At 37.3% G+C, this 25,140-nt stretch overlaps 4 protein-coding genes across 4 annotated transcripts; 2 read left to right on the top strand and 2 right to left on the bottom strand.

Moving 5' to 3' along the window:
• Positions 1-31: 31 nt before the first annotated feature.
• Positions 32-6,491, top strand: adam8a (ADAM metallopeptidase domain 8a). Its single transcript, XM_072437008.1, has 24 exons — positions 32-158; positions 250-356; positions 442-515; positions 603-681; positions 1,117-1,193; positions 1,313-1,520; positions 1,679-1,753; positions 1,859-1,927; positions 2,262-2,431; positions 2,512-2,593; positions 2,682-2,824; positions 2,932-3,109; positions 3,182-3,271; positions 3,416-3,611; positions 3,689-3,770; positions 3,847-4,024; positions 4,120-4,206; positions 4,283-4,367; positions 4,494-4,602; positions 4,689-4,884; positions 5,281-5,328; positions 5,398-5,454; positions 5,535-5,648; positions 5,850-6,491. The coding sequence occupies exons 1-24, from the start codon at positions 113-115 to the stop codon at positions 5,892-5,894; spliced, it is 2,595 nt and encodes an 864-aa protein (XP_072293109.1). The 5' UTR covers positions 32-112; the 3' UTR covers positions 5,895-6,491.
• A 133-nt stretch (positions 6,492-6,624) lies between these two features.
• spef1 (sperm flagellar 1) lies at positions 6,625-9,364 on the top strand. Its single transcript, XM_072436894.1, has 7 exons — positions 6,625-6,819; positions 6,965-7,076; positions 7,384-7,528; positions 7,623-7,668; positions 8,508-8,583; positions 8,657-8,759; positions 9,028-9,364. The coding sequence occupies exons 1-7, from the start codon at positions 6,711-6,713 to the stop codon at positions 9,142-9,144; spliced, it is 708 nt and encodes a 235-aa protein (XP_072292995.1). The 5' UTR covers positions 6,625-6,710; the 3' UTR covers positions 9,145-9,364.
• Positions 9,365-12,132: 2,768 nt separating this feature from the next.
• Positions 12,133-16,797, bottom strand: erlin1 (ER lipid raft associated 1). The gene is made up of 12 exons (XM_072437231.1): positions 16,716-16,797; positions 15,747-15,875; positions 15,419-15,500; positions 15,202-15,248; positions 15,040-15,101; positions 14,800-14,925; positions 14,563-14,636; positions 14,243-14,296; positions 14,037-14,133; positions 12,860-12,949; positions 12,709-12,788; positions 12,133-12,636 (listed from the first exon to the last, which is right to left on the bottom strand). Exons 2-12 carry the CDS (start codon positions 15,857-15,859, stop codon positions 12,445-12,447), a joined length of 1,017 nt encoding a protein of 338 aa, XP_072293332.1. The 5' UTR covers positions 15,860-15,875; positions 16,716-16,797; the 3' UTR covers positions 12,133-12,444.
• A 175-nt stretch (positions 16,798-16,972) lies between these two features.
• LOC140351091 (inhibitor of nuclear factor kappa-B kinase subunit alpha-like) lies at positions 16,973-23,275 on the bottom strand. Its single transcript, XM_072436752.1, has 22 exons — positions 23,032-23,275; positions 22,780-22,890; positions 22,594-22,688; positions 22,407-22,524; positions 22,269-22,338; positions 22,110-22,198; positions 21,951-22,040; positions 21,744-21,868; positions 21,537-21,644; positions 21,334-21,469; positions 21,057-21,257; positions 20,548-20,650; positions 19,970-20,093; positions 19,756-19,907; positions 19,626-19,687; positions 18,570-18,679; positions 18,447-18,496; positions 17,842-17,950; positions 17,609-17,756; positions 17,482-17,531; positions 17,309-17,408; positions 16,973-17,214 (listed from the first exon to the last, which is right to left on the bottom strand). Exons 2-22 carry the CDS (start codon positions 22,882-22,884, stop codon positions 17,155-17,157), a joined length of 2,205 nt encoding a protein of 734 aa, XP_072292853.1. The 5' UTR covers positions 22,885-22,890; positions 23,032-23,275; the 3' UTR covers positions 16,973-17,154.
• Between the last annotated feature and the right edge of the window lie 1,865 nt (positions 23,276-25,140).

Below are 25,140 nucleotides of genomic sequence, written 5' to 3'. Positions count from 1 at the left end.
GAGAGAGAGAGAGAGAGAGAGAGAGAGAGAGAGAGGCGGGGAATGATGGGCCCTCAATATCTCCCTCAAACTCACTGCTCACCATGAGTGTCCATCTAGAGACCAGCGCAACATGCTCCCGACAGGAAGCATCATATGGATTATTTTCTCCTTGTGGGGTACGTTTCATTTATTTTAATGTATTGTTTCATTGTCTTCCCCACTCTGTCTCTTCTATTTTATATACTATTGTATTATTGACCTCACCAGGAACAGTTGCGTGTCATGTGAGGAGTATGCCTCATGTAATGAAGTACCAAACAGTTATACCTCAGAATCTAGAATCCCCAAGTATGCACAAGTCAGATTTACACAAGGTAAAGCTATAATTTTAATGTCATTCGTTTTAAATGTCAATCTAGTGCATATTTTGAGCTCTGATTTAAATCCATTGTGCACTAGACGTTTCCTGATGTAATGAAGTACTCCTTGTTAATTGGGACACGGAACTATACCCTCCACCTGGACAGAAACATGTAAGAAACGATCCATGGGCTGATTTGAATTTGAATAACTTCTATGTGCAATCAATTCATATTACTAACTTCTCCCATTTTCTACAGAGACCTTGTTGGTGGGAACTTCTCTGTAACACACTATTCTAAGAAGGGCATCCAAATCACAACCAACCCAGATTTTACAGTATGTGTATTTTTCAAATAATGTCTTTTTCAACTTCTGTATAAATATTTTTGCTATTAAGCCTTTACACTTGAATTTATTCTTATGGATGTATCTGTCTTTGTGCTTTGTGCCATTTGTTGCACTTCATCAATCTATTTATATCAAGAGGAGAAATCTTAGATGTGGGTGGTGATTCAGCGTCGAAACAGACTAAAATGTACTATCACACTCTTTGTCCTGACTGAGACTTGATTTAGAGGGAGTGTAATGTCTGGTCTTTTGCAAGTCAAATGAAGTGTTAAATGTTGGCATATTAGCTGCTTACCATAGCTATTACAACGATGAATATTTCAGAAAAATACAGAAACACATAAATTGTAATGAGCAGATTATATTGTACCCACAATAGATCTTTGCATCTCTTTGTTAACATGCAACTGTTGGTCTGTAAAGGGTCACTGTTATTACCATGGACATGTGGTGGGAATTGAGGATTCGTCTGTCAGTGTCAGCCTGTGCTCAGGAATAAAGTAAGTTAAAAACATCAAGTGAATCAAACATAGCCTGTGTTTTCTGTTGTGTATCTATCTAGAGGACACATGAATATGTGAATATTACACATGTAAAAATGTGCTTGTTTTATCCACAGTGGGTTTGTGCGCCTTCAGGACCAGACTTACCTCATTGAACCTCTGGCTGAAGGGAAACAGCACCTGCCCCAGAGTGAGGAGGGTCTTCATGCCGTTTACAACTACAAACACCTGAGGACAAAAAGAAGCACATGTTCCCATGGAAACACTACCACGTTCTATGATCATGGCGGCCGGCCGTCTGGACTGTTCCAGCTTGGCAGTCTGGTATGGACACAAATTGTGGACAGAAATTAGGCTACATACATGTTTCCCACGTTATCTAATAACAAAAACTGTGGAATTATTGATCTGTTTTTTTGAACAATGTCTAACAGCCTAGACATCTCTACAAGCATGTATTCACTTTTTGTCTTTGCCCACAGAAAAGCAGATCTCACCATAAAGATAAAAGTACTTCCAGGACTGTGGAACTTGTTGTGGTCATTGACAATGAAGAGGTCAGTTTTTCATATTTAAAATGTTATTTAAATAAAGTAAGACTCAACATAGACAGACAGCAGATAGATAACACTGAGCGCTAATTTTCATGTATCTCTTTTCAGTATAAAAAAATGGGCAATAAGAAGAATGTTGAGGCTCGAGTGCTCGAAGTTGCAAACCATGTTGACAAGGTATGCTGTAGAGTACTTCAAATATTATAAATAAGATTTTAGTAAAAGTAAATTTTTTGTTTGGTATTTCTTGTTCGTGACTGGTTTATTGACAGGACAAAAATGTTAGTGTGTTTGTAAAAAGATCTGAGATTCTTCACACCTCAGATGAAGGATTATCACATCTCACACAGTCCTTGTTGCATATTCTGAGCTGAAGCAGTAAAGTTACACCAGACAGAGCTGATATTATATTAAATCTTGTTAATTGTAATTTTTTGGTAAACATTTTTGTTCAAATCTCAATAGAAAAATAATACTTTTTCCCACATTACATAATTGTACTGTGTTGCAGCTGTACAGGCCTGTGGGTGTTCGAGTGATGCTTGTTGGAATGGATATCTGGTCTTACAAAGATCAGATAGAGGTCAGCACAAATCCAGAGTTCACCCTGGGTCGCTTCTTAGAGTGGCGTCAGCAGAGACTTTTGCCTAGAATCAAACACGATAATGCACAGTTTATCACGTAAGATGGAAATGTATATTAATAAATAATATATATCTTCATATAGTATTAGTCATTTTGAAATTATTTTGATTTTGCAGTGGTGTGGATTTCGATGGTGCCACTGTCGGATTAGCAAACACAAATGCAATGTGCACTTCAAAATCTGGGGCTGTAAATGAGGTAAACATTTTATGAATGAATAGATATAATTATAAATTGACATTGACCATGACATCTTTTTCTAACTGTCTTGATACTTTGTGTACAGGATCATAACAGTAATTCTATTGGAGTGGCCTCAACAATAGCTCATGAAATGGGTCACAACCTGGGTTTGTCCCATGATAATGAAAACTGTGTTTGTGGTTCATCCACAACAAAAAAAGGCTGCATCATGTCTGAAAGTGTAGGGTGAGTATTACTATGCACATAAACAAAACTGTTCATTTGTAAGTAAAGCATTGAGTAAAACAATGGTCCATCCAGGTCCTGCTTCTTATCAGTTTCCCTTTCTGCAGCATTGTTTACCCAGAACTGTTTAGCAGCTGCAGTCAACAACAGCTCAGCATGTTTCTAGAAGAGATCAACCCAGAGTGTCTGCTGGATAAGCCCTCGACTCGTCGCATCTACGGAGGCCCTGTTTGTGGAAATGCTTTTCTGGAGGCTGGAGAGGAGTGTGACTGTGGCACTGCAGAGGTAAAGCAACTTCACACAAAAATATTTTTAATTAAAATGTATATGACAATATATGTATAATATACTTTTCAGGAATGTAAAAATCCTTGTTGTAACGCCACTACCTGCAAACTGAAAGCAGGAGCCCAGTGTGCAGAAGGAGCGTGCTGCCATAATTGCCAAGTAAGTATCAACAGTGAGTGAATCACACATTTCTGAATGTGTTACCATGCAGCTAGACAATGTCTGACTGTTCCTCCTGGCTGTCATTCAAGAGAGGACACAATATTCAGCATCACTCCATCTGTGTCTCTTTTCACTCCTTAGCTCAAATCGACTGGCAGTTTATGCCGTCCAAAAAGAGGAGACTGTGACCTGGCAGAGTACTGCTCTGGACTCTCAGCTTCCTGTCCTGCGGACGCCTACACTCAAAATGGTCTCCCATGCAAGCAGAGACAAGGATATTGCTACAATGGTCAATGTCCTTCAAGGAAACAACACTGCCAGAGACTTTGGGGACAAGGTAAAATCCATGTACGTTTGAGTTTACTTAAGTATTTTATTACATTTATTCCATCCCATTTTTGTTATTCATCTCAGATGCTGAAGTAGCTGCTGATGTTTGTTTCCATCGCAATGGAAACTGCAAAAAGACGGTCTTTAGTCAGAGATGTGCCGGCCGGTACGCAATAAAAGTCAATTACAATCATTGTTGCAGATGTCCTTGTACTGATATTTTTTTTTCTATGTTTCTGTAGAGATCAATCATGTGGTACACTGTTCTGCACTGGAGGTTGGGAGTTTCCAGTAACGTCAAAGAAGTCTTACTATAGCATTGGAAATAACATGTGCAATGAAGCAACAATGAATCCTGAGGACAACTACCCTGCTGACATAGGCTTGGTCCCCACTGGAACCAAATGTGGCAGTAAGATGGTAGTAAAACATTTAGTTCATTATAAAGTTTACATACCATATACATTCAGTAGCACTTAGTAACAACATATCTACTGTCTGTACCTTTCTCATAGGTTTGCTACAATCAAAGGTGCCAGGATATGAAATATATCAAAGTGTACGGACCTAATGATTGCTCAGACCAATGCAACAACCATGGCGTAAGAAATGTATTAACTTCCTCAAAATTCAGGGATGTACGTACAATGCAATTACACTCACGGGGACATATTGCAGGTGTGTAACCATGAGAGGAAGTGTCACTGTGACCCTGGATGGGCCCCACCCTTCTGTGACGTACAACAGACTGAGCTGCTTGAAGGTAACATGTCTGTTTGTCTTCACTTAGAAACACTGTTCTCTATGAAGAAATGTGTCTGTGTGGAAACTGTTGTTGAATTGTGTAATCAATATTAATATAATCAATACTTAATACTTGTGTTTACAGAGTCCGGTGTGGTCCTAACAGTTTCTTTGGCAGTGGGCGCTGTTATATTTCTGGTATTGGTCACTGCTAGTTTGATGTGCTGCATTAAAAAGCACAGACCAAAGAAGAGGTGAGAAGTCCCCCTCTCTACAGCATGATTTTCCTACTTTTACTTATTTATTTTGCATCAGAGATTAATTTCACAATTTGTTTTAGATGTATCCAGTCTACCTCTGGACAAACTAACCCCATGTTTCAGTCGGGCAGTGTGAAGAACAGCCCTTGTAGTAGGTCCTTCATTAGTTCTCCTACTTTTGTGGAGTCCTCATCCACCCGGATCTCCAAACCACTGTCCCTTGCTTCATCTAAAGCAACAACAGGAGCATTTAAACCCACCAGAGCGGCTCCAGAAGTGAGTTTTGTACAAGTTACTAAAACGTCTTTACGTTGCTCTGAAACTCTACTGTAACGTCATCTTGTTCATGGTGTGGTGACTTCTTTTACTGTAACTCTAGTGTATGCTGCAGTTTGACGTTTGAGAACATTGTGTGAATTTTTGTGTTGTCCTGAGGTATCTTTTATGTAATGTTTGTACTGCTGCATCTTCCTATCGCCTTAAGGCTAGTTTTATGAATACTCAAAAATGTGTTGATTCATTTAAAGGGGCTTATCCTCTCTTAGTACTTGAAATGAAAATTGACCTATAATAGACATCAGGGTGTCTTGTCTTCCTCAAACTACTAGCATAGCAAATGTGTGTGAACAGTTGATCATGTTTGACTAAACTATAACACTTTGTCATTTCCAGCCACCTAAAAAAGTATTTTCCAAGCCACAAACATCAAACTTTCAACAGGTAAATTATTATTTTTAATATTTTTTTGTTTAAATTGTTGTACATTAAATATACTTTCTTTTTGTGCAGAATGTTAACCCATTTGCGCGACCACCACCTGTTTCGATGAGACCTGTCTATTCTGCTGTAAGGTTTAAGACAAGTATAAAGATATTTGTTCTTATTAGTTTGTAAAACGTGTTTGTGATTTCTCTTTTTTTTTCCAGATTAAACCACTTCCGCCCTCCAGACCTCTTCCTCCACTGACAACAAAGCCAAAGCCTGCAGTGCCTTCAGTACATTTGAAGCCGTCCTCTGGTGCACTGCCTCATACTCAGTTGGTAAGTTAAATCGACTGAAGGACTAGTTAGTCACAAGGGAAGTTTTAGAGTAACTTCAACACACTTAAAATATTATCTTTTAAGGTAGGTAAAGTGTGGCTTGTCATCATAAATTGTGCTTGTGTGTGTTTGAGTCAGTGTACAATTAGTTATTGGTCAAACCACTAAATGTGAACTCAAATGGATTACTTGCTCCTGCAGGTTTCTGGGAGAGTGGTCCTGATGCCCCCTAACAGACCCAGATGACAGAAGAAACCATGCAATCTACTGAAATGAAGACATATCACGTGTTTGACACACGGACCAGACATAAAAACTGATCGTGAGATAGACCAGTGTTCATTTGCAGAGCCTGTTATATACTTAGGGTCGCCATAATGGTTTTGCCATGTGCCTCTTGTTTGTGAGTTTTAAATATTGTCAGTGCTGGGCAATAGGTGTCATTGGTGGTGCTTACAAGCCTTCAAATGATACATGGCTGCATGCTGCTATGATGATTGATAACAGCCTTAATCTGATTTGTTAATGGGAAGATTTTGCCACAATTTTTTTATGAACTCCCATTCTTTTCAATAATTGCACTACTGCTGTAAATATGATGGTACTTTTCAATAAATATTAGCGCATTGATTAGAATTGTTAAAGGGTTTACGCAAATATTGCACTTTGTTTTGTATCAGATAAATGCACCACTATAAAGTATTTGTTTTTTTCTATCTTTGTTGTGTTGGGACTTGGGTGATTCAAGGGACAATGCATTTCTATGCAGAGATTATATCACAGTGGGCATTCACTGTATTTATTGTTATTTTTAATTGTTGGTTAAATAAATGCATAAAGCAATCCCTTTTGGAGGTTTTCTGTTTTCTGTGCATATATTTCTTTTGCTTCCTAAAAGGGGCTCCGGGCTTTCCAAGCACATGTTTCCATGGGCCATCGGTAATTAGCCGTTGCTAAGCAACGCCTCAAACAACATTTAATCGGGAGGCTAACCAGTTAGCGTTAGCCGAGGGGAAAGGGATCATAATACAGCAGCTGTGAAATAAATAACGCTTTAAAATAATGGACCGTGAGTTGAGTGAAGAGGAGCTGCAGGACTTGTACGCCTGGTTAGATCAAATCCCGCTCTCACGGCCCAAGAGACAAATCACACGGGACTTCAGCGATGGAGGTAACTTCAGCAGAGACCAAAGGCACAATCGAACCAAGATCATCTTAAAACAACAGGGATTGAACTGGAATTTAAGATGAACAAATACTTGAACCATGTTTGTTTGTCTGTATTGTTTTTAGTTCTTGCTCTTCCATTTTTGCAGTGATGGCTGCTGAGGTAGTGAAACATTATTTTCCCAAACTTGTTGATTTGCACAACTACGTTCCAGCCAGCAGTACTGCACAGAAGCACAGCAACTGGGATCTTCTAAACAGGCAAGGAACCTGGGCAAATACATTTTTTCCTTCATATTATCACTTAATGTTGAGTAGTTGGATGGAAAGATCAAAGATGGGTCAGGGTGGAAGATGCTTGTGTTGCTCTAAATAAACCACGCCCAATTTGATACAAAACCATGCATGAATCTGATGTAAGTGTGTGTGTGTGTGTGTGTGTGTGTATAAAAGTAGTTTTATAAAGTTTTTAAGTCGTAGCAGAGTAGTTGTAGAGTAGCACAAGTTTCACAGATTAACCCAGTCTAGTTTAGTCTATTAAAACCACCAATGTTTTTTGTGTGAACAGGAAGGTATTTTCCAAGCTGAACTTTCAGGTGATGGAGGGCACAGTAAACAAGATTGTACTGAAAACCCCAGGAGCCTTAGAGCCTGTTCTGAGCGTCCTCAAGGAGAAGATAGACCGAAGAATAGAGCAGCCGGACAGAACACTGGTCTGCATGTTATATTGTGTATTTTGTACTGTATGGTTATACGTATTTTTAATATCACGTTGTGGCTTTATTGTTTTCTTTTTCTTTTACGCAGGATTTAGAATATTATGACTCCAGGAATCAGGGGAAACTCTTTGAGGGTAATGCTTTTTCATGATCACTTCACGCCACATTTTCAATAAGGCCAGTATATTTATTTTTTAGTAATTCAGCACAAATGCCTTGAAAGCTTCCTCTTCAAAATGGCAGCATAAGCAAAATAATCTATGTTCAGAATAAGTATTGCCAAATCAGGATGTGGATGATGATTTGGTCTATTTTGAGGTTTAGCTTTGATTGAAGAGCTGACAAACACCAATTCATCATTTCTAAACACAGATCCAAACAGAGCTACAATTCCTGCCTGGACAGATAAGAGAAGGTCACAACCTTTAAGTGTCGTGTCTCTGGGCTGTTCCTCGTACCTCATCTGTCCCTGTCCCGTCCTCTGGAGCTGAACCAGGCCTTTCCTTCCTGTGCCCGGTGTTTCCTCCTCCATCTACACCCAGACCACAACTCGCCCTCACCGCTCTGACTTAATGTACACAAAATTACCTTTATCATGGCCTGAACCTACCACTGCAGGACGTCATCAGCACCTAATTTATCACCTCTTTGTTGTCAGATAAGTCAACTTTACACATGGACTGTATAGACATAATCATCATGTGTTTAGGATTTCTTTTAGATTAGTGGCATCTTGCGAAGATTTAACAGAGTATAACGTAATATACCTGTCTATTTGCAAGTCGGAACTTATAGAGAGCTCTTTACAGTACGATATTAGTGTAAATAAGTGTGGCCTTCAGTGACTGAATATCAAAAGAAAAATATAGATCTGAAAAAGTGTGGAAAGTGTAATGCCTGTATGTCATCAATGTGAGAATGTTATGAGTCACTTATGGCCATCAAAGTTACAGCGTTTTTATTTTCTCCTCAGAAACATTTCTCAATGAAGTTAAAGAAGAAACAGAACTGGAGAAGAAAAAGGAAGAAAGGGGGAAATTAAGAAAAGGGTAACACAATCTTCTTTCTGTTGCAATTTCAATTGTAGCATGTTTGTTTGTATTAACATATATCATTTTGTAGCAAAGAGCAGCCAAGGGTGAATTTGAATGACTTGGAAAGCGGTGTGCGACAGCTACTACAGGAGAAGGACAAAGAGGCGCTGTCGTTGCAGGAAACTGTGGAGGTAAGAGCATAAACACGGATCCGGGAAGGGCAACATCTGCAGTGTGATGCCGGGAGGCCGTGTGTGTGAGGCAGAACGCTGGGTGTGATACATGTGTTATGTGTCACACGCTGGTTCAGCAGTAGAGTAACGAGTTGTTCAGCGGATGTAACTTTTTTCTTTTCCCTCTGTGGGCACATCTGCAAGCTGAGGAAAAGGGAAAAGTATATTTGTACAGGAGAAGTGGAAATGTTCTTTTTGCAAGTACCGGTAACAATCTTATTTGTAGATTCTGCAAGTAAAAGTGAGCAAGTTGGAGCATTTGGTTCGACTGAAGGACTTACGGATTGAAGAGCTCACACGACATCTGGACACATACAAGGCTAAAGGAAGTAACTCCAAGTAAAGACATTTGAACTGGAGGACTGCAATTCAAAGAAGACAAATGTAGTAATAAAAACACCCTACATCAATGTAGAATGTTAAAACACTGTTACAAAATGTGCCCAGTCACCAAAGGAACTTTTCATTTTGCACAAAGGAAAACTGACAGTATTCAAGTTATATATAGTACATTGTATGTCTCTAAGTTATTTTCTGGTTCATAACAAAGTGGCATTAACTCGCCTGTTAATCACACATTTAAATCCGTCCCATGTTAGATTCAAGCGAGTTCCCGTTTCAAAATGTATGCAGCGTTTCAGCCCACATTGCACAAGATATAAAAAAGATATAAAATATAGGCAGCTTGTCAGTGACTTGTCATGTCTAAATAAAGTCAGCGTGAATGACATATGGTCAGAGGAAACCACAGCGTCCCGGGGAAACTACACAATATTTTGAAGTGTTCAGGACACTATGGCTGCCTCTGCTGCAGAATGACTTGAGATAAGGTCTAGCCCTTTAAATCAGGTTGTGTTTGTGTGTGGTTTTCATCTTTAGAGAATAATATGAGGCAGGAGTCAGAAGAAGTTAATGCTGCCCTGATGCTGGTCTTGGGTTTTACTTGTTTTATAACTATTCAACGGTCACAAACAATAAAGAATGATTCAAAAACAGTTTAATACATTCTTGAAAGACACTCTTACATGGACAGTGGTAACATTTGCCCAATTTTGTCTAAGTTGAATATATTTTATGCATGTACAATTGTTATAGTGCGATAGTTTATGTGTTATTCATTTACGACCCATACTTGGTGGTAATAAGCTGAGTGGATGACAATCTGCACTGATTCTCTTCCCACCGCCATAATAACTCACACACCATATTCTTACATAGTTAAAGTGGGTTAAGTGTCTCGTCTAAGTACACAATGACTCAAGAAGCTGGGATAAATCTGCCATAGAGGGCCATCTTTCCCCATGAGCAACTGTCACACTCAAATACAAATGAAATTAGTTATCGTACTTAGCTTAGTCTATAGCTTACTTTTGATGGAGCAGAATTATTAACAAGGTAAAAAGGACTGTTTATATAAAACTATTTATAGGTTTCAGCTTCCTGTTATATGCAACATTTCTAAACCTTTTTCTCCATTAAAAAAAATAAATATAAGACAATCAGGACCGAAACTGTTCTAACAAAGTTTAAGACTGAAATAATCAGAACAGTGTGTCAGGCCAATAGAAAGCACCAAGGAATAAAAATGTGAGTGAATGGGCCAGGCTCACTCACAAGAGAAGTATTTATGTGAAAGAGAGCAGCTATTGAAGAATGTGCTGCCTGTTGCTGATGAATCACAGAATCAAGATTTATTGAGTACAAGGTTGGTGTTCCTCTAGGGGAGATACAATACATGAACTTGACCTCACTTCCTTAGAGGGGGGCTGCACATACTTAACTCGCCAAACAAACCTTTTGTAAGTAAATGTTGATTTATTTTCACTCACAGGGATCATATTTCTAGCTGATCATGACAGAAGACAAAGTGGGGTGGACACACAATAGAAAGTAAGGCATTTACCATCCAATGTCACATTGCCATAATAAACTAGACGGTTATAGTTAGCCTCATATCAAACTAATATGAATAAATGATGATTAGCTCTGACAACCAAGGCCAGCGCTTCTACAGTTTAGCTTTACAGTTACTTTAAAAAAGTGATAAATGGCAGGAGTGCTCCATCTACTGGTAAAAGATGAGTCAGATAGAGAACAAAACACAAACCACAGGAATATTACCAAAATAGGTTTTTATTTTACATAAGAACAGTGTCGAAACATTTTGCATATAAATCTTTTTTTAAATAAGAGATTCACAGATTGTACAAAAAATGACAAGTAATTGACAAAATAATTAGTAAGGTAAATCAAGAACAGCTTGCATTCAAACCCATCACCAATAATTATTAAACTGATCGTCACTGTTTGCCTTTCAATTGTCAAGTAAACAAAAATTATGAACACATGTAGTGTCCTTCACCTTTACTCTCTCAATCTCACCTATAACTGAAGGTGAACTACTGCTTGTTGCCACAAAACTAAATGAACAAACATCAACACTGTAATAAAAATGTAAACAAGAGGAAGACACAATTATAAGATGTAGCCTACTCTTGACCATGCAATTGAACACTTTCTCAAAATACTACAAAAGTTTTTGAGGATATGTTCTGAACTGTTTGAATTGATAATAATTCTTGAGAAAAACAAGAGAAGTCAACCAACCAAAAGTTGTAGACTAATTTTATCATGACATTTTTAACAGGCTGAAGCATAAAAAAAACACTTTTATGAAAGTGCTGTGTCCCTTTCGAGGGGAGAGGTGTAACTTTATGTTGTTTTAAGACTGAGTTAGCTGCAAATGTTTCACAATATTTATTTGAATGTAGTGTAATAGCACTTTATTGACCTCAAACAAACTTTCATCCAGAATAAATGTAGGTTGTGAGGCCATTTGCTTTCTGGGATTGTTTTAGTTAAAATATTCCAATTTAAATAAAATAATTGAACGTTCATACAAGATGTCAAAAGTCCTGAGTAAGTCCACCAAAGGCATTCACCAAAAACACTTTGAACTAAAAAAAAAAACAAGAGCCAACTAACTTACAGTTCAGTGTCAGAAGACGAGAGGCATAGGAATTCTGATGACAATCACATTTGGCACAGAAGCAGCCTTTGCTTATCACTTACATAAACTCAGACCATTGTATCTTAATTAGTGTTACCTTTGGGTTCCAGTTCCAAACCTTTGCAAAATCATTGTTTAAGAATACAATATATATATATATATATATATATATATATATATATATATATATATATATATATATATATATATATATATATATATATATATATATATATATATATATATATATATATATATATATATATATATATATATATATATATATATATATATATATATATATATATATATATATATAGTTGCACTGGTTTGCAAGCACACACATGGATTAGGGCAACACCCCCGCCATCTTTCCAAGCATAAGCGAATATTATTCGGTTGATTTGACTAATCACTCTCATTCGAATTCCTGTTCATCTTCAGGAATATTAAGACAATAAGCCACATCTCTTTTTATATTATTACTTGCAAATCTCCCTTCCATTCGATTTCACACCATTTAGCTAAAGATTAGAGCATTCTCATCTCTAAACAAACTGCAAAGCTGCTCCATTTCATCCTGAACAGGTGCATCAAGTGCAGAAGAGTCATGCAGAGAGGAAGCTGGGGGGGTCAATTACTCTCCAGTTTTTGTTTAGGCAAGTCTGATTTATCACTTGGCTGCTCAGAAGATCGGGACAACTTTTGGGGACCACCGTTTCCCTCCACAAACATGTTGGGGATGTCCTGGCCAAAGTAGATCTTACTGTTGGCAGCAATGGCCTGGAACTTCATCAACTCCAAGTACTCTGGGGTGAGCTTCAACTATAAAGATATGACAGCAGAATAAAGTGTATGCTTTTTGTGTATGAGAACACAAGTGTGAGTGACATTTACCCTGTTGGCTTCAGAAAACTTGGCAGCTGTGTAATATTCTGCATCAGCTTTGGCCGTTTCTCTGGCCAGGAAGGCAGCATCTGTGATAAGACACAATTATCCAAAATATAACTCAAAACTTAATTTAAAAAATAGAAGATTATAAATTTACCTTCAATTTCAGAGATTTTCTTCTCAGTTTCTTTCTCCATAATCTTCTGTTGAAAGTGGATCTCTGCAACCTGAGCCATCTTCTGAGCCTCTGTGTGAAGATGAGAGATGTGGGATTTTGCAGCCATCGGGGTTTGTACAGATTTTAACTTAAAGTTTATCATGACTGTTCCATACGTTTTCCATAACCATTTCCACAGTTACTTACAGATTTCTACATATAGAACAAACTGCAAATGTTCGATTTTAGTTACAATTTTACTATGTATTATTCACAAAAAGAGCTTTCATTCCCAAAAGGATTCAAAATTTAAAAAAATACAGCAGAGCAATTTTACTTTCTTTGCCATACTTCTCTTATTTGCTTTCTTATTTATCTTTATTTTACCCCTAAACAGCCCAGGCTTCACAGACTTGTATCAGGATGTCTGAACCTATGTTTTGTATAACTTTTGAGGACAATCGCCTTTGCTTCTTTCCAACGACCATATCAAAAAGACTCTGTGCGTGTCTGCGGTAAACAATCGCGTTGCATGAACTTGATCCTCTTTTTTCAACGAGCTAAAAATATCCAGAACACAAATATGAGGTTTAGTAAAGACCATTGCCTCAGGGGTGGAGAGCGAGGACACCTCAAAATCAACTAGTCCATAGTCCATTGTAGCCATAATCTTGCAATATTAAACCATGCACAACTTGATACACCATGATTCACCATGCAACAAGTCAAAATAAATCACGCAGTAATCAAATTAAATCGAAGCATAAATCCACCTGCCCAATCTCACCCCTCCCATTCTTCATGCACGATTCATTATAAATTTTTCATTCCTAAGGTTTTCCCGTAAAGAGGTTTTCCGGCGCACACTCTGTGAGACACAGGATCCACCATGTTCGCTGTTCTAACAATACAATGCTGTTTATTCCCAGCATGAGGGGGATTCACTTCAAGTTATCGAAGCGGCTCGTGTGTGCGCTCCGGTCCCTGCTGGGCTGCACCTGCAGACACTTCTGCAAAGTGTGGGTGGGAGAATCTTTTCCACACTTTTCCAGGGCCAAGAAAATGTATTCTCATTTTCCATAACTTTTCCAGGTTTTCCATGAATGTACGAAGCCTGAACTGTGCTAGTGTATTTTTAGGACCCATTCTAGTTCAGAAAACCACCAAGACAATTTACCAATAATGGCCTTTTTTCTTTCAGTCTCCGCTTCTTTCTCCACCACTTTCTGTGTCTGCACAGTGATCAACAATCGGGTCTTCTCAGCTTCCCTGAGGTGCACATAAATAAACTGTTATTTCTCCTACTTATGTGGTCACACTGGAACTGAGTGGGTGGGTCACAAGGAGGAATGAAAAGTAAACAGAGTTGTAAACTCACATTAGTTCAAAGTTCCGGCGAATAGACTCAGGGATTTTAGGTTTGGTCACACGGACCGCCTAAAAAGAGAAGTGAAATGCATAGTATTACAACCAAACAAATAATGTCCATACAAATAGTACATACACATAATAAATTTCATATGCAAATGTTTCTACAATTTCCCTTCTCTCTCATTTTATAAAAATAAAAGATCAGATCAAAATCATGGCATGTTGGGTTCCAGGCTCAATTAAAACCTTAGTCTGTTTTTTACACCACATTAAAATGCAGAGCTCACTGCAGATGCTGGTTATAAACATAGACTCAAGTGTGTGAACAATACCTGTATTGTGAGCCCAGGGGCCATTGCATTCAAGTCTTTCTGCAAAGCAGTCTTCAGGTTTTCATCAATGATGTCTAGAAAGCAAAATAAGATGACGTACAAGGAAATGGATTTCAAGTGATACTTCTGTGTGTAATTCGGACAGGTCATTTAAATGTCAGTCAAATGTAAACATTACAAGACTCATAGTGTACTTGTGTTACAGAAATGCTTTTGTTTTTATTCAAATACACTCACCAAACAACTCAATGTAGACTTCCTGAAGCGTGTGTACACTGCAGAACTGATTAAGTTCATGGTGGATTTTATTAAAAATCAGCGTCTTGTCATAATCTGCAGTGTAGTTTCTCACAGTGTCCACCACTATAAAAACAAGGAGTTAAACTGTAAAACATTTCCTCAACTGATTCAAATGAAAGCTTAAAGTTTAAGATTAATAAAGTACACCTTAACCGTGGCATAAAAAACTTGCTCTACCTGCAGAAGGGAGCAGCATGTTCACCACCTCTATCCGATCAAAATAAATCATCACACCACCGCTGTAAATGTGAAGTTCAAGCCACTTATGTTAATTATTCACAAATAACAGAATAATATAATATTCATTATAATATTCTAAAATGTCAAATATTCTATTACCTTGTTCCACAAGGCACATTCTTGATCTCATCGGTCTGGAGCGTAGTCTGACAAAAACAAACACATTTGAAACACATTATCAAACACTTTGCTTAAATGGCTAAATGACAGGGCAAGAACAGATGGCACTGGAAGCAGCAAACAGCAATATGCCAGTTGTTGTTAAAATAATTGAAACAACAGGGTAAAGGTTTTACAAAAACAGGCTCATGCTTACCTGCACAGATCTGTATGTGGTAATGAAAGGCAACATAATGTGATATCCAGGACCATTAGGGCCAGTCAATAAGGCCCCACCCCTAAAACAAACAGCAGGGATTAGCCTATGTTATGTAGTTTGTGAAGATCATCTCTGTGGCTCTAAATAATCAAAAGGGCACATGGGTGAGTTTGTAGTTTGTATGTGTCCTGTTATTTATAGTGTAAACATGAATCACTGTTTAAGCATTTTGCCATCTTCATCTGTGACACTTAAGATTATTTTTCCCCTTCAAAGCCAGTTAAGTCATTTATAATGCCCTTTTTATTGTAATGAATTATGGTACCTGTAATACACAGCAAGGTGTCCTTCCTCGATCTTGTGAATGGAGGAGTGCAACAGGATGCCCATCACTCCTGCTATTGCTGCAAACACGGCCCCGATTTGTGGCATGGTCATCCTCCCTTTCTCCAAACTATAGGGAAATATTTGATTAATGTAAGTACTTTAAGTTATGTTATGATAACAGACAATCTTCTTCTTCTTTGGTGTTTTATGGCAGCTGGTATCCAAGTGTTACATTACCGCCAGACTTTATTCTTTAGACTTTATTCTTTAGACTTAATCCTTCTTCTTCTTTGGTGTTTTATGTCCTAGACCACCATAACACACAATCGAGATCTGGGACTAAAGGCCCACAAATTCTTTATGACACTATTCTGACGTAAGTAGTGTTTAAATGCGTAATATAGATATAGACTTTTTTATTTCGGGGTTACCTTCAAGTATAAATACAGAGTTGCTAAGCATGTGTTACAGACTGTGACAGCTCTCTGATCAGTATTATGGTTTTGTAATATTAGAAACTAGTTACGATCTAATCCATAATTACATGTAGTTTAACATGATACATAAAATGTTTTGTATTTATCGAACAAGAAAGAATATGCAAATATATATATGGCTTTTTTGCCTTAGTACAAATGGCTAAGCTAACGCCCTCAACAAGTGGCCAGAGTCGGATCATGCACACAGACTGCATTGTGATTAATGCAGTCTTGCTTATGCTTATACAATTATTACAGTCGGATATTCACATGTATTAGATTAGACTGATTAGACTGCGCTGCCAGAGCTAGCTCATGTTAGCCGCTAACGTTAACAGCGTTCACTATCGGAAGTCAGTCCTTCAGTACTATTATTAGCTTCTGTGCACATCTGCCACGCTACGCTGACGGGTTACATACTCAATATACAGTACCAAATACAAAGTGAAATAGTATCACAAATATAGTACTTTGCGATCATACATTACCTCTATATCAATTTGCCTCCTCGCTGGTTTCACCATTCAAAGTCTTAGCCCCGCCTCCTCGCGCTTTCCCTGATACAGCGAGGCGTTCAGGGCGCGTGGGAAACGTGACGATCATGAGCGATCTGTGACTGCATATTGTATCTAGCGCTTTCCTTAAATTATGCGTAATGATGATTGTGCTTACTATAGATTGTTTTATGATTATTCCTGATTATTTCAGGCTCAAATAAGTTAATTTAACTTTCACAGCAAAACTATTTATTACAAACAGAACTTATATAATAAATACAAATTAAATTAATATTTTAAATACACAAATGAACATCAATGGCCTACAGTAATGGAAACTACATATCATCACAATGATATTGGAACAGTTATTAAGGCGTATGTGTAAACATACATAATTGTAAAAATGTGCACTTGTTTAACTCTTATTCTATAGGTCCTGCGGTGGGATCTTCATAGTATCATACTGGGTCCAGCTCCAATCTTGATCCTAAACAGAAAACATTTATCATTATTCATGGCTTATTTCAGCTTTACTTTTATGTATCTTATTAACTGACAAAGCATACTGTAAATACAAATACCATAACATTTGCCTCCGTGTCCTGTGTTTTGTCTTGCAGAAGAGATGTCAGTTGACTCAGATAGTGTTGATTTTCATCCAACAACTGCCCAACAGTTGCACTAAAAGAATGAAAGAAATCATAAAAAATAGTGCATGGTGTTGGAAACACATACATTGTAATAGTCTACATACTTATTTGAGGGACTGCCTTGAAGTGATTTAGGTGGGATGCATGTCTGCGCCTTGAATAGTAAGACAAATGTATTTTAAATCTTTAACCACACGATAGTCAAAGTGTTTTTTTGTTTTTCTATCTTACACAGGCAACCTTGAGCAAGTACCAAAACTGCCCTTGTCTCTTCATCTGCATCTGCATTACAGCTGCATCAGCTGTTGCAATATTTTCCAAGGCTCTTTCCAACTTTGGGAACAAGTCCATGATGCGTCTCTTGAAAACCAAGATAGTGCTACAGAAGTACAGAGAGACGCAAATGTGATTTAAATCTATTATTAAGTTTATCTGTATAATTGTCTGTATTAGGAAGCTCCCACCTCAGGTGAGTATACAGGTCTTTAAGCACTCTGTCTTGATTTTGCACAGTCTGAAGAATTGTCCGTACCATGTCAGAGCTGTCACTGTAGCCATGAGGAGGGTCCGGACCTTTAGAGAAGTAAAAAAATGTCCCCTTATTTTTTGGAATGATCTCCAGAAATATTTAATACTGAATTAATGAGTCACATTCAAAACTTGTACTGTCTTTCTAAATCTAAAGCAAAATATTTCACCTCCAGTTGTTTCCCCTTGTTGTCTTATTGGCCCTCCATCCCTTGTTGGGAAATGGGAGGTTTTGTCTATAGGAGTTTTTGTTTATAGATCTTCTACTGAGAGTGTTTTTCAAACTTCCTATAAGTGATCTGTTCTTTTCTTCTGTATCTACCTCTGTATCTACCTGCGTTGCATCAATTAAATTTCTCCATGTGGGACAATAAAGGAATATCTTATCTTATTCTTTCAACATTTAACTTAAGTACCGGTACTTACACCACATAAATGTAATATCATCATTCAAAAAATATAGGATATTTAGTTTTAAATTGTTAATTGTTGGGACAACGGTCTACATTTATCTATAATTCTAAAACCCATGGATACCTACTTTTACATTTTGCTTTCAGTTGCTTGTAGAGGTCTATTGCTTTTTCCTCACTAAAAGAAACAGGGGTTTTGCAATGAATCTTCTAGTAACCTTGAGTATCACTGATACCAAACAGATGCATACAGCTGCTTCATCACATCCTCTTGTTTCCTGGCAAATGGGCTTCTCTGTAGCTCCACAATCTCCAAATGCAAGCCCACTATCTCTTCATCCAGGTAGCCCACATCTGCAACCTATAGAAAACAACACAGTTAGAATATTATAAGAATATATTGTTTATTCATTCTCCATAGACAGTGGAGGGTATACAATAACAACTATAGACCCATTTTGCTTTTGTCTTCATTCACCAAAATGGTCAAAAAACAATTCACTCAAAAATTGGATTTGTTCTTCAAAAACTTAATTTCTGTTGAATTCAAATCAAATAAATTTTTCATGATTTACAAAAATCTTTTTATTCTGTTGATCATCATATTCTGTTACTAAAATTACACATTTACGGTATAAGGGGTCCCATACATAAATCACAAATAGAATATTTTTTAAATATTTAATTCATACTGTTTGCCACAGGATACGTAGTAAATCGTAGTATGGGGAATCCCACAAGACTTGGCCTATCTTTCATATTATGTTGAAGTATGGGGCAATGCCTATAAAAGTCATACAAAAGTTGTGTATCTGCTTCAAAAGAAAGCAATTATCAATCACAAGGTAAATAGAGCTGCATGTTACAGGTACAGAGTGCTTCCTGGAGGATGGGCTGAAACAGGGAAGTGTGTTGCGGCACTCCACAAGGATGACGCATCCTTTGGGTCGGCCCTGTCTGTCTACACATCCGAGGAAAAGGAGAGACTTTTCTATAGCTAAAGACTGCAGGAATAAAAAAAAAAAACTTTGGGCACATATATGAGGTACCATAGCACTGTCAGAAGGTTAAAAGCTCTGAAAGGTTGATTTAGCATGATATGGGACCTTTAAAAGACACTGTCTTCTTGATGCTCATGTTTACCCAGGTGTAGTCTTAATAGTTGCTGAAAAGCACTTTAGAATTTGCATGAATTAAAAACATGAAATTAATTAGGATCGACAGAAACATACAAATCAAACCATTCACTCTGACATGCATGTGTGATAATATCATTGATTCATTTTTATGTTAATGTTAATACAGACCTTTGTGAAGTTGTCAGCCTTTTCCTCACTTTCTTGCCAGGTCTTTAACATTTTCTCAGAGGCTTGAAAATGATTACATAGTATAAATTAGTCAACAGTCTAATAAGCTAGAAAATGTGAAAATACTAACATATCCCATTTTGTTGTTGTCTTGTGAACAGCTCTAGGTCGTTTTGGATACTGGTTTTAAAGAAAGACAGTTTTGCTCTGAGCTGTTGAGACCTCGAGAAGAGCAAGTTCTTGTACCGAGTAAGGTTTGTGTTGTAATGAAGCAAGCTCAGCCTAAGCAAAAAAAAAAGTTTAAAATACTTCATCAGAGATAATGCAGATAAATGTGTACTTACATGGCTGCTCTCTGTCCCTGATACAGGCGCAGATAGTCCTCTTTGAGGCCACATATATAGCTGACAGCTTCACCCCAAACCTTTCTCAGTGCTGCAAGTGGAAGCTGTGTCTTCGTCTCCCTCACTGTGCAGAAAATAAACAATAACTGGAAATAAATAAATACATTTAGAAGACAATATATATAATATATATTGTCTCCAAGATAACATCATAGTCATAGTTTTAAGAAAGAAAACTGTCAAAGAGAGTTGAAGAAAATAAAAACAGAAAGTGTAGCCTTCTGAAAAAGACATGAATTGCTATTTTGGCAACATTTTCACTTCACTTTTTGAGTGATATTTGAACTTCAAACAAGACCATTAATGGCACTGTTGAGCACATTTCTCATGACTTGGAAATGTGATCAAATTATTATCATTATTGGACAAAGGGGAAAGAAATAAAACACAGGTGAACAATATGAGAGGAGAATGATCACACCAATTGGTAAGATCTCTCTTCGTCAAAGTTGTAAATAAGAATTAGTTCTCCATCGACCTGATGATAAATAAAATAAATATGGCATGCATTATCTTACCTATAAAATTAACACTATCTGGCAGAGTTCTAGCAGTAAGGGGTCCAGAGTATTTGATCAAGCTCTTGTCGAACAGAAAGACTATACAGTTGTCCCAGCCACGCTAAAAACAAACAAACGAAAAGAAAATATTTAAAACCAATGAAACCTAAGTGATATAAACAAGATTATTTAGTCTACAATATAGCTAACACAAATATTTCCCAACTACAATTGACTAAATCAAGTCTTTTTTTGTGATATTAAAATGACTTTATTCCATCTTTTGAGTTGTTTAGGAGTTATTATGACATATGATATAGTGCTACTCAATTACTCACAATCAAATATAATTACTCCTTTTGATTGCTGCAATTATTGGCATAATTATTAATATTATAAAAATGTCCCCTGTAAACAACAAAATCTCCTGTTCTTGTCTTAGTTTAGACCTGGACAAACATGGATCTTAGTTTAGTTGTTTATATTTCAGTTCATAATGTGAAAAAGCTATGGTTCTGGTGTCATACCAAATCCTGGGGCAGACACTGGGCCGGTGGTCTGCGGGGGTCCAGAGAAATCCCTGTCTCCAATAAGAGCTCCTGGTTCAGAGGAGGAATGTGAGCCTGAGTCTGAGTCTCCAGTCGAAGCTCCAGTGAGTTCAGACTTTCATCTGCACTCAACTCTAAGGAGTGCATCTGGGCGGATGTCATGTCCAACACATGAATGATCTGAAATATAGATATATTTTCTTCATGATCCTGTTTAATTGTTATCTTTTTAATTGAATAGTTAAATATGTCCTGCCTTCATATCAAGAACGGTCTGCAGAATATTGAAACAGAATGGCTTGTCAGTATTTGCATCCTTTTCTCCACCGCGCATTGCAGGATCCCACAACAGTAAGATTTGCAGAAGAGATTCAATTGGCTCCAACAAAGGTCTATAGGCACATGAGACAGTTGTTACAATTAGTGACCCAACATAAAAACAGCAGCAATTGTTTTTACCTGCTGAGATTATTTGGATAGGGAAGATGTGCAGAGAATCTGACTTCTCCATTCATGTCTTCTATTGCCATAATATCTTTGGGACCTTTGTTTTTCACCTTACTTGTCCTTTTAACAAATAAACAAACAAACATAATTCTGTTAGTACTGATGGTGGGACACAATAATGAAATGGCAGACACATTTTTAATAGATTTATGGTCTTACCATTGTACTGGCTGCATGTGATGTAAAAACGGACGGATGCCACAAGTGCATTCAAAAATGACAGTCCCAAAGCTCCAGTAGTCCACTGTCAGAGTGTAGGGTTTGCTTTCAAAAAGCTCAGGAGCCTAGTAGTAAAGTTACAAAAGCTTTAAAACAGCAACTACAATGTTTAAAAAGGCAGATTATTTATACACTAAAAAAACTGACCAGATACTGCAGAGTTCCCACAAACGATGTACAAAGACTCCCCTGATCAAGGTCTTTTGCATAGCCAAGATCAATTATTTTGTGAATAAACTGAAAATAAAGCAACGTAAACATAAGTATGCATTAGTGCACATGTAATAAACAAATCTGATGCAACACCTTTCCGTTGTTGTCCTGCAGAACTATGTTCTCAGGCTTCAAGTCTCTGTGGATGATTTTGTTTTCATGAAGATATTGAATACCTGCACCTGCATTTACAGAGTTTTTACCTATTAAATCAACGTTTCAGTAGATTATCAGAAAGTTAAAGGTCATTACCAATGTCTTTCAGAAGGGAAAGAATTTCAGTTTCCTTTAATCCACAACAATTTTCCAGTTTATTCAATACCTAAATAAAAAATGCATTCAACACTGCAAAGTACAGTATCCAAATGTTGGCAAATGATGTGTCCTGACCTTACGCAGGTCGCCCCTGGAGCAGTACTCCATAGCAAGCAGAGGAAGATCATTTATAGCGATTGAGAGCAATTCTTCAGGAACGTCTCGTGCCTCAACAACATTAACATGGCTTAATCTTTAATTAGAAACAACAGAAATGCGTGTTTACATGACATCAAGTGGACAAGACAGAACTTTTTCCAACCTTTTCATAATTTGAATTTCTCTGCTCCAGCGATCCTTGTTCTTGGCGTTCAAATCTAAGCGACAAATCTTCACAGCTAGCTTTTCTCCAGTATCCTTATCGAAAAAATGACAACCAGGAAAATACTTAACATTAGGTTTAAATGTAACATTTCAATTGCCACAATGATAACACAACTGAACTCACAAGGTGCTGGTAGAGGTAGACATGTCCAAATCCTCCCACACCAAGCCTTTCCTTCTTTTCCCAGGAGCCAGTCTGCTGACTCTGCCTGGGAGCTGCTCGGTCCATAACGGGCTGCAACAACAACAACAACAACAACAACAACAACAACAACACCACCACCACATTATTAGAAGATCAACAACCTCACCACAAGTTTGGACATTATTTATGTTAGATACACAAAAGTATTCCGTAAAATATGAGGGTACTGACCTGATCCAGTCAATAGTTTAGCAAATCTCTGTTTGAGACATTGCTGTGAGTTAGCTCCCTGCCAGATAAGCTCTTGCTCACCGTAACTAGTGACATTCATTCATTCAAAACATATATAATGATATCTTCAAACCTTTACATGTTGCGTTGTAGTGTTAGAACAACTGTTTATGCTGCGATGTCTCGTAAGAAGATAAACATGAGACTAAAGCGAAAGTAAAAACTCAGCGGCTGAACTTTTATTGTGCGCATGCGTAGAGTGGTACAAGTGGACACAACACAAGATGGCGACAGAAACGCGACACTTCACGTTTATATTTTTCAGCACATGAAGGCAAGTATTGGCCTAGAAATTATTATATTTTAGGCCTCTTTTACGGCTCACTTGTGAGTCAATGTATAGACTTTTATCAGTGGAAATGAGTGTTTTGGTTATTCTAAAGCCAGATTTTCTCTACTTTGGCTAAAGAAACAACAATATATTCCCTTCTTTACTGTTGCCAGGTCTCAAAGTGATTGAAACTGGGACATCTCAAATCGATGTTTTTGTATACATCTGCCGGGACACAGGGCTCAAAACTGGGACTGTCCTGGGTAAGCCTAATGTTACTTTCTTCCCCTGCCCCCTGGTCTAACTATTATTTATCAGGATTATTATGAAATGTTTAAAAAAAAAACTGTATTGTACAAAAACATTTGTATGAAAATGTTTATTAGTTTGAAATGAGCTGCTAGGCCCCAATTTACTGCTTTTCTTACTATAGACATGCCACATCAATTGTCAGTCTTCATAGACTATTCATTTGATTGTTTGGTTTAAAAGGCTTTTTGTATTATTGTATTATTTTTATTTCTCCGGGACATCAGGTGATGAAGCCCCTATGTGACTCTACCGGATTTGTCCTCTTCCTTGAAAATTGGAAGTGAGTAACAAGTCTGTTTATGTAACCTATCGAACACTGAACAATGGTCCATGCGGAAGAGTCAATGAAACTGAAAAGTGTTAAATTCAGCAATGAGGAACAAGCCGTTTCTTCTTTTTATTTAGGTTCCCACACAGTTTTATTTGTACTATTCTTGAAAATCAAGTGGTAAATACTTATCACAAACAAATGATTGTCCATTCAAATTACAAGGAGGTTTAGCCAAAGGTCATTTTTAATTGTGCTTATGCAAAATTACAATTCACACTAGGGCTGCAATGATTAGTCAATGAATCATTGATAATTATACATTTCTTATAATCCTCACTAATACAATTTATTCCTAAATAGAAGCCTTTAGTCACCATATTTTACATTTATTTGTTTAAAAATGTATTCTTACACATTTGACTTTTGAAAGGAGTTAGTTTAAGATTTAAATATTTAACCTAATGTCTAATTATGTAATAATTTCTGCTGTCTTTACTTGATTTTTCCAAATAGAATGTAACACTTGACACTTGAGTGACTGAGATTGTGTGAATGTATTGTGTTATGCCGCTACAAGTGGCAATAGATCCAGACAAATTAAATTCTTCCAGGGGACATTGGGACAATAAAGTTTACCTTGCCTTACTTAGAATTTTCACATAAGCCTAAAAAGTTTCCTTTCATTAAGAACAATATAAAACAATTTTATTTGGAGTTGGTCTGTCAGTGCGTTTAGTCAGTCAGGAAATGTAACAAAGCGTGATTAAGGCTGGCTGATTCATTGACAGCCATTGTCATAATAAAATACAGTAGAGTGCCACTGAGTGTTGACTCTGTACTTCATCAGGGGTGAGTAACCGTATCCTGAGGTACCTGGAAAAGCGGAAACACCCCTCAAGCAGAATCCCTGTTGAAGGGGAAAATTAACATCAGAACAGATGTATTTGTAAATGGTTTGACTTTATTTTTTTTAATTCATTAGAAGAATAATTATAATAAGAATAAGAAACACAACCAAAGCGTTTCCTGATCAGTAACTCAGCCGCAGTGTTTATCGTTGCCCAGGTGGTGCAACGGTCGCATATAATAGAAAGGTTAGCAGTTTAAACCCAACTCCAAACAGTACAAATGATGTCACTATGTCCTTGAGCAAAACACACATTAACAAATCATCAATGTGATTTAAGAGGGATTG

This window comes from Eucyclogobius newberryi, unplaced genomic scaffold (assembly GCF_026437365.1).
Source record: "Eucyclogobius newberryi isolate DKJ021-1_F unplaced genomic scaffold, fEucNew1.0.hap1 SCAF_8, whole genome shotgun sequence".
In the NCBI taxonomy this organism is placed as follows: domain Eukaryota; kingdom Metazoa; phylum Chordata; class Actinopteri; order Gobiiformes; family Gobiidae; genus Eucyclogobius; species Eucyclogobius newberryi.
This window is presented reverse-complemented; position numbering and strand designations above follow the sequence as displayed.

Coding starts and splice junctions, on each gene's coding strand:
- adam8a (XM_072437008.1), top strand. CDS start 113: ATGCTCCCGACAGGAAGCATCATATGGATTATTTTCTCCTTGTGGG. Junction 2,432..2,511: donor GATAATGCACAGTTTATCAC/GTAAGATGGAAA, acceptor TTGATTTTGCAG/TGGTGTGGATTTCGATGGTG. Junction 4,885..5,280: donor CCACCAGAGCGGCTCCAGAA/GTGAGTTTTGTA, acceptor TGTCATTTCCAG/CCACCTAAAAAAGTATTTTC.
- spef1 (XM_072436894.1), top strand. CDS start 6,711: ATGGACCGTGAGTTGAGTGAAGAGGAGCTGCAGGACTTGTACGCCTGG. Junction 6,820..6,964: donor ACGGGACTTCAGCGATGGAG/GTAACTTCAGCA, acceptor CCATTTTTGCAG/TGATGGCTGCTGAGGTAGTG. Junction 7,669..8,507: donor TCAGGGGAAACTCTTTGAGG/GTAATGCTTTTT, acceptor TTTTCTCCTCAG/AAACATTTCTCAATGAAGTT.
- erlin1 (XM_072437231.1), bottom strand. CDS start 15,859: ATGACCATGCCACAAATCGGGGCCGTGTTTGCAGCAATAGCAGGAGTG. Junction 14,134..14,242: donor CTATTCGCCGGAACTTTGAA/CTAATGTGAGTT, acceptor ATTTATGTGCAC/CTCAGGGAAGCTGAGAAGAC. Junction 12,789..12,859: donor GAAAATCTCTGAAATTGAAG/GTAAATTTATAA, acceptor GTCTTATCACAG/ATGCTGCCTTCCTGGCCAGA.
- LOC140351091 (XM_072436752.1), bottom strand. CDS start 22,884: ATGGACCGAGCAGCTCCCAGGCAGAGTCAGCAGACTGGCTCCTGGGAA. Junction 21,258..21,333: donor AGACCGTTCTTGATATGAAG/GCAGGACATATT, acceptor TCTATATTTCAG/ATCATTCATGTGTTGGACAT. Junction 17,757..17,841: donor GACCTGTATACTCACCTGAG/GTGGGAGCTTCC, acceptor GTACTTCTGTAG/CACTATCTTGGTTTTCAAGA.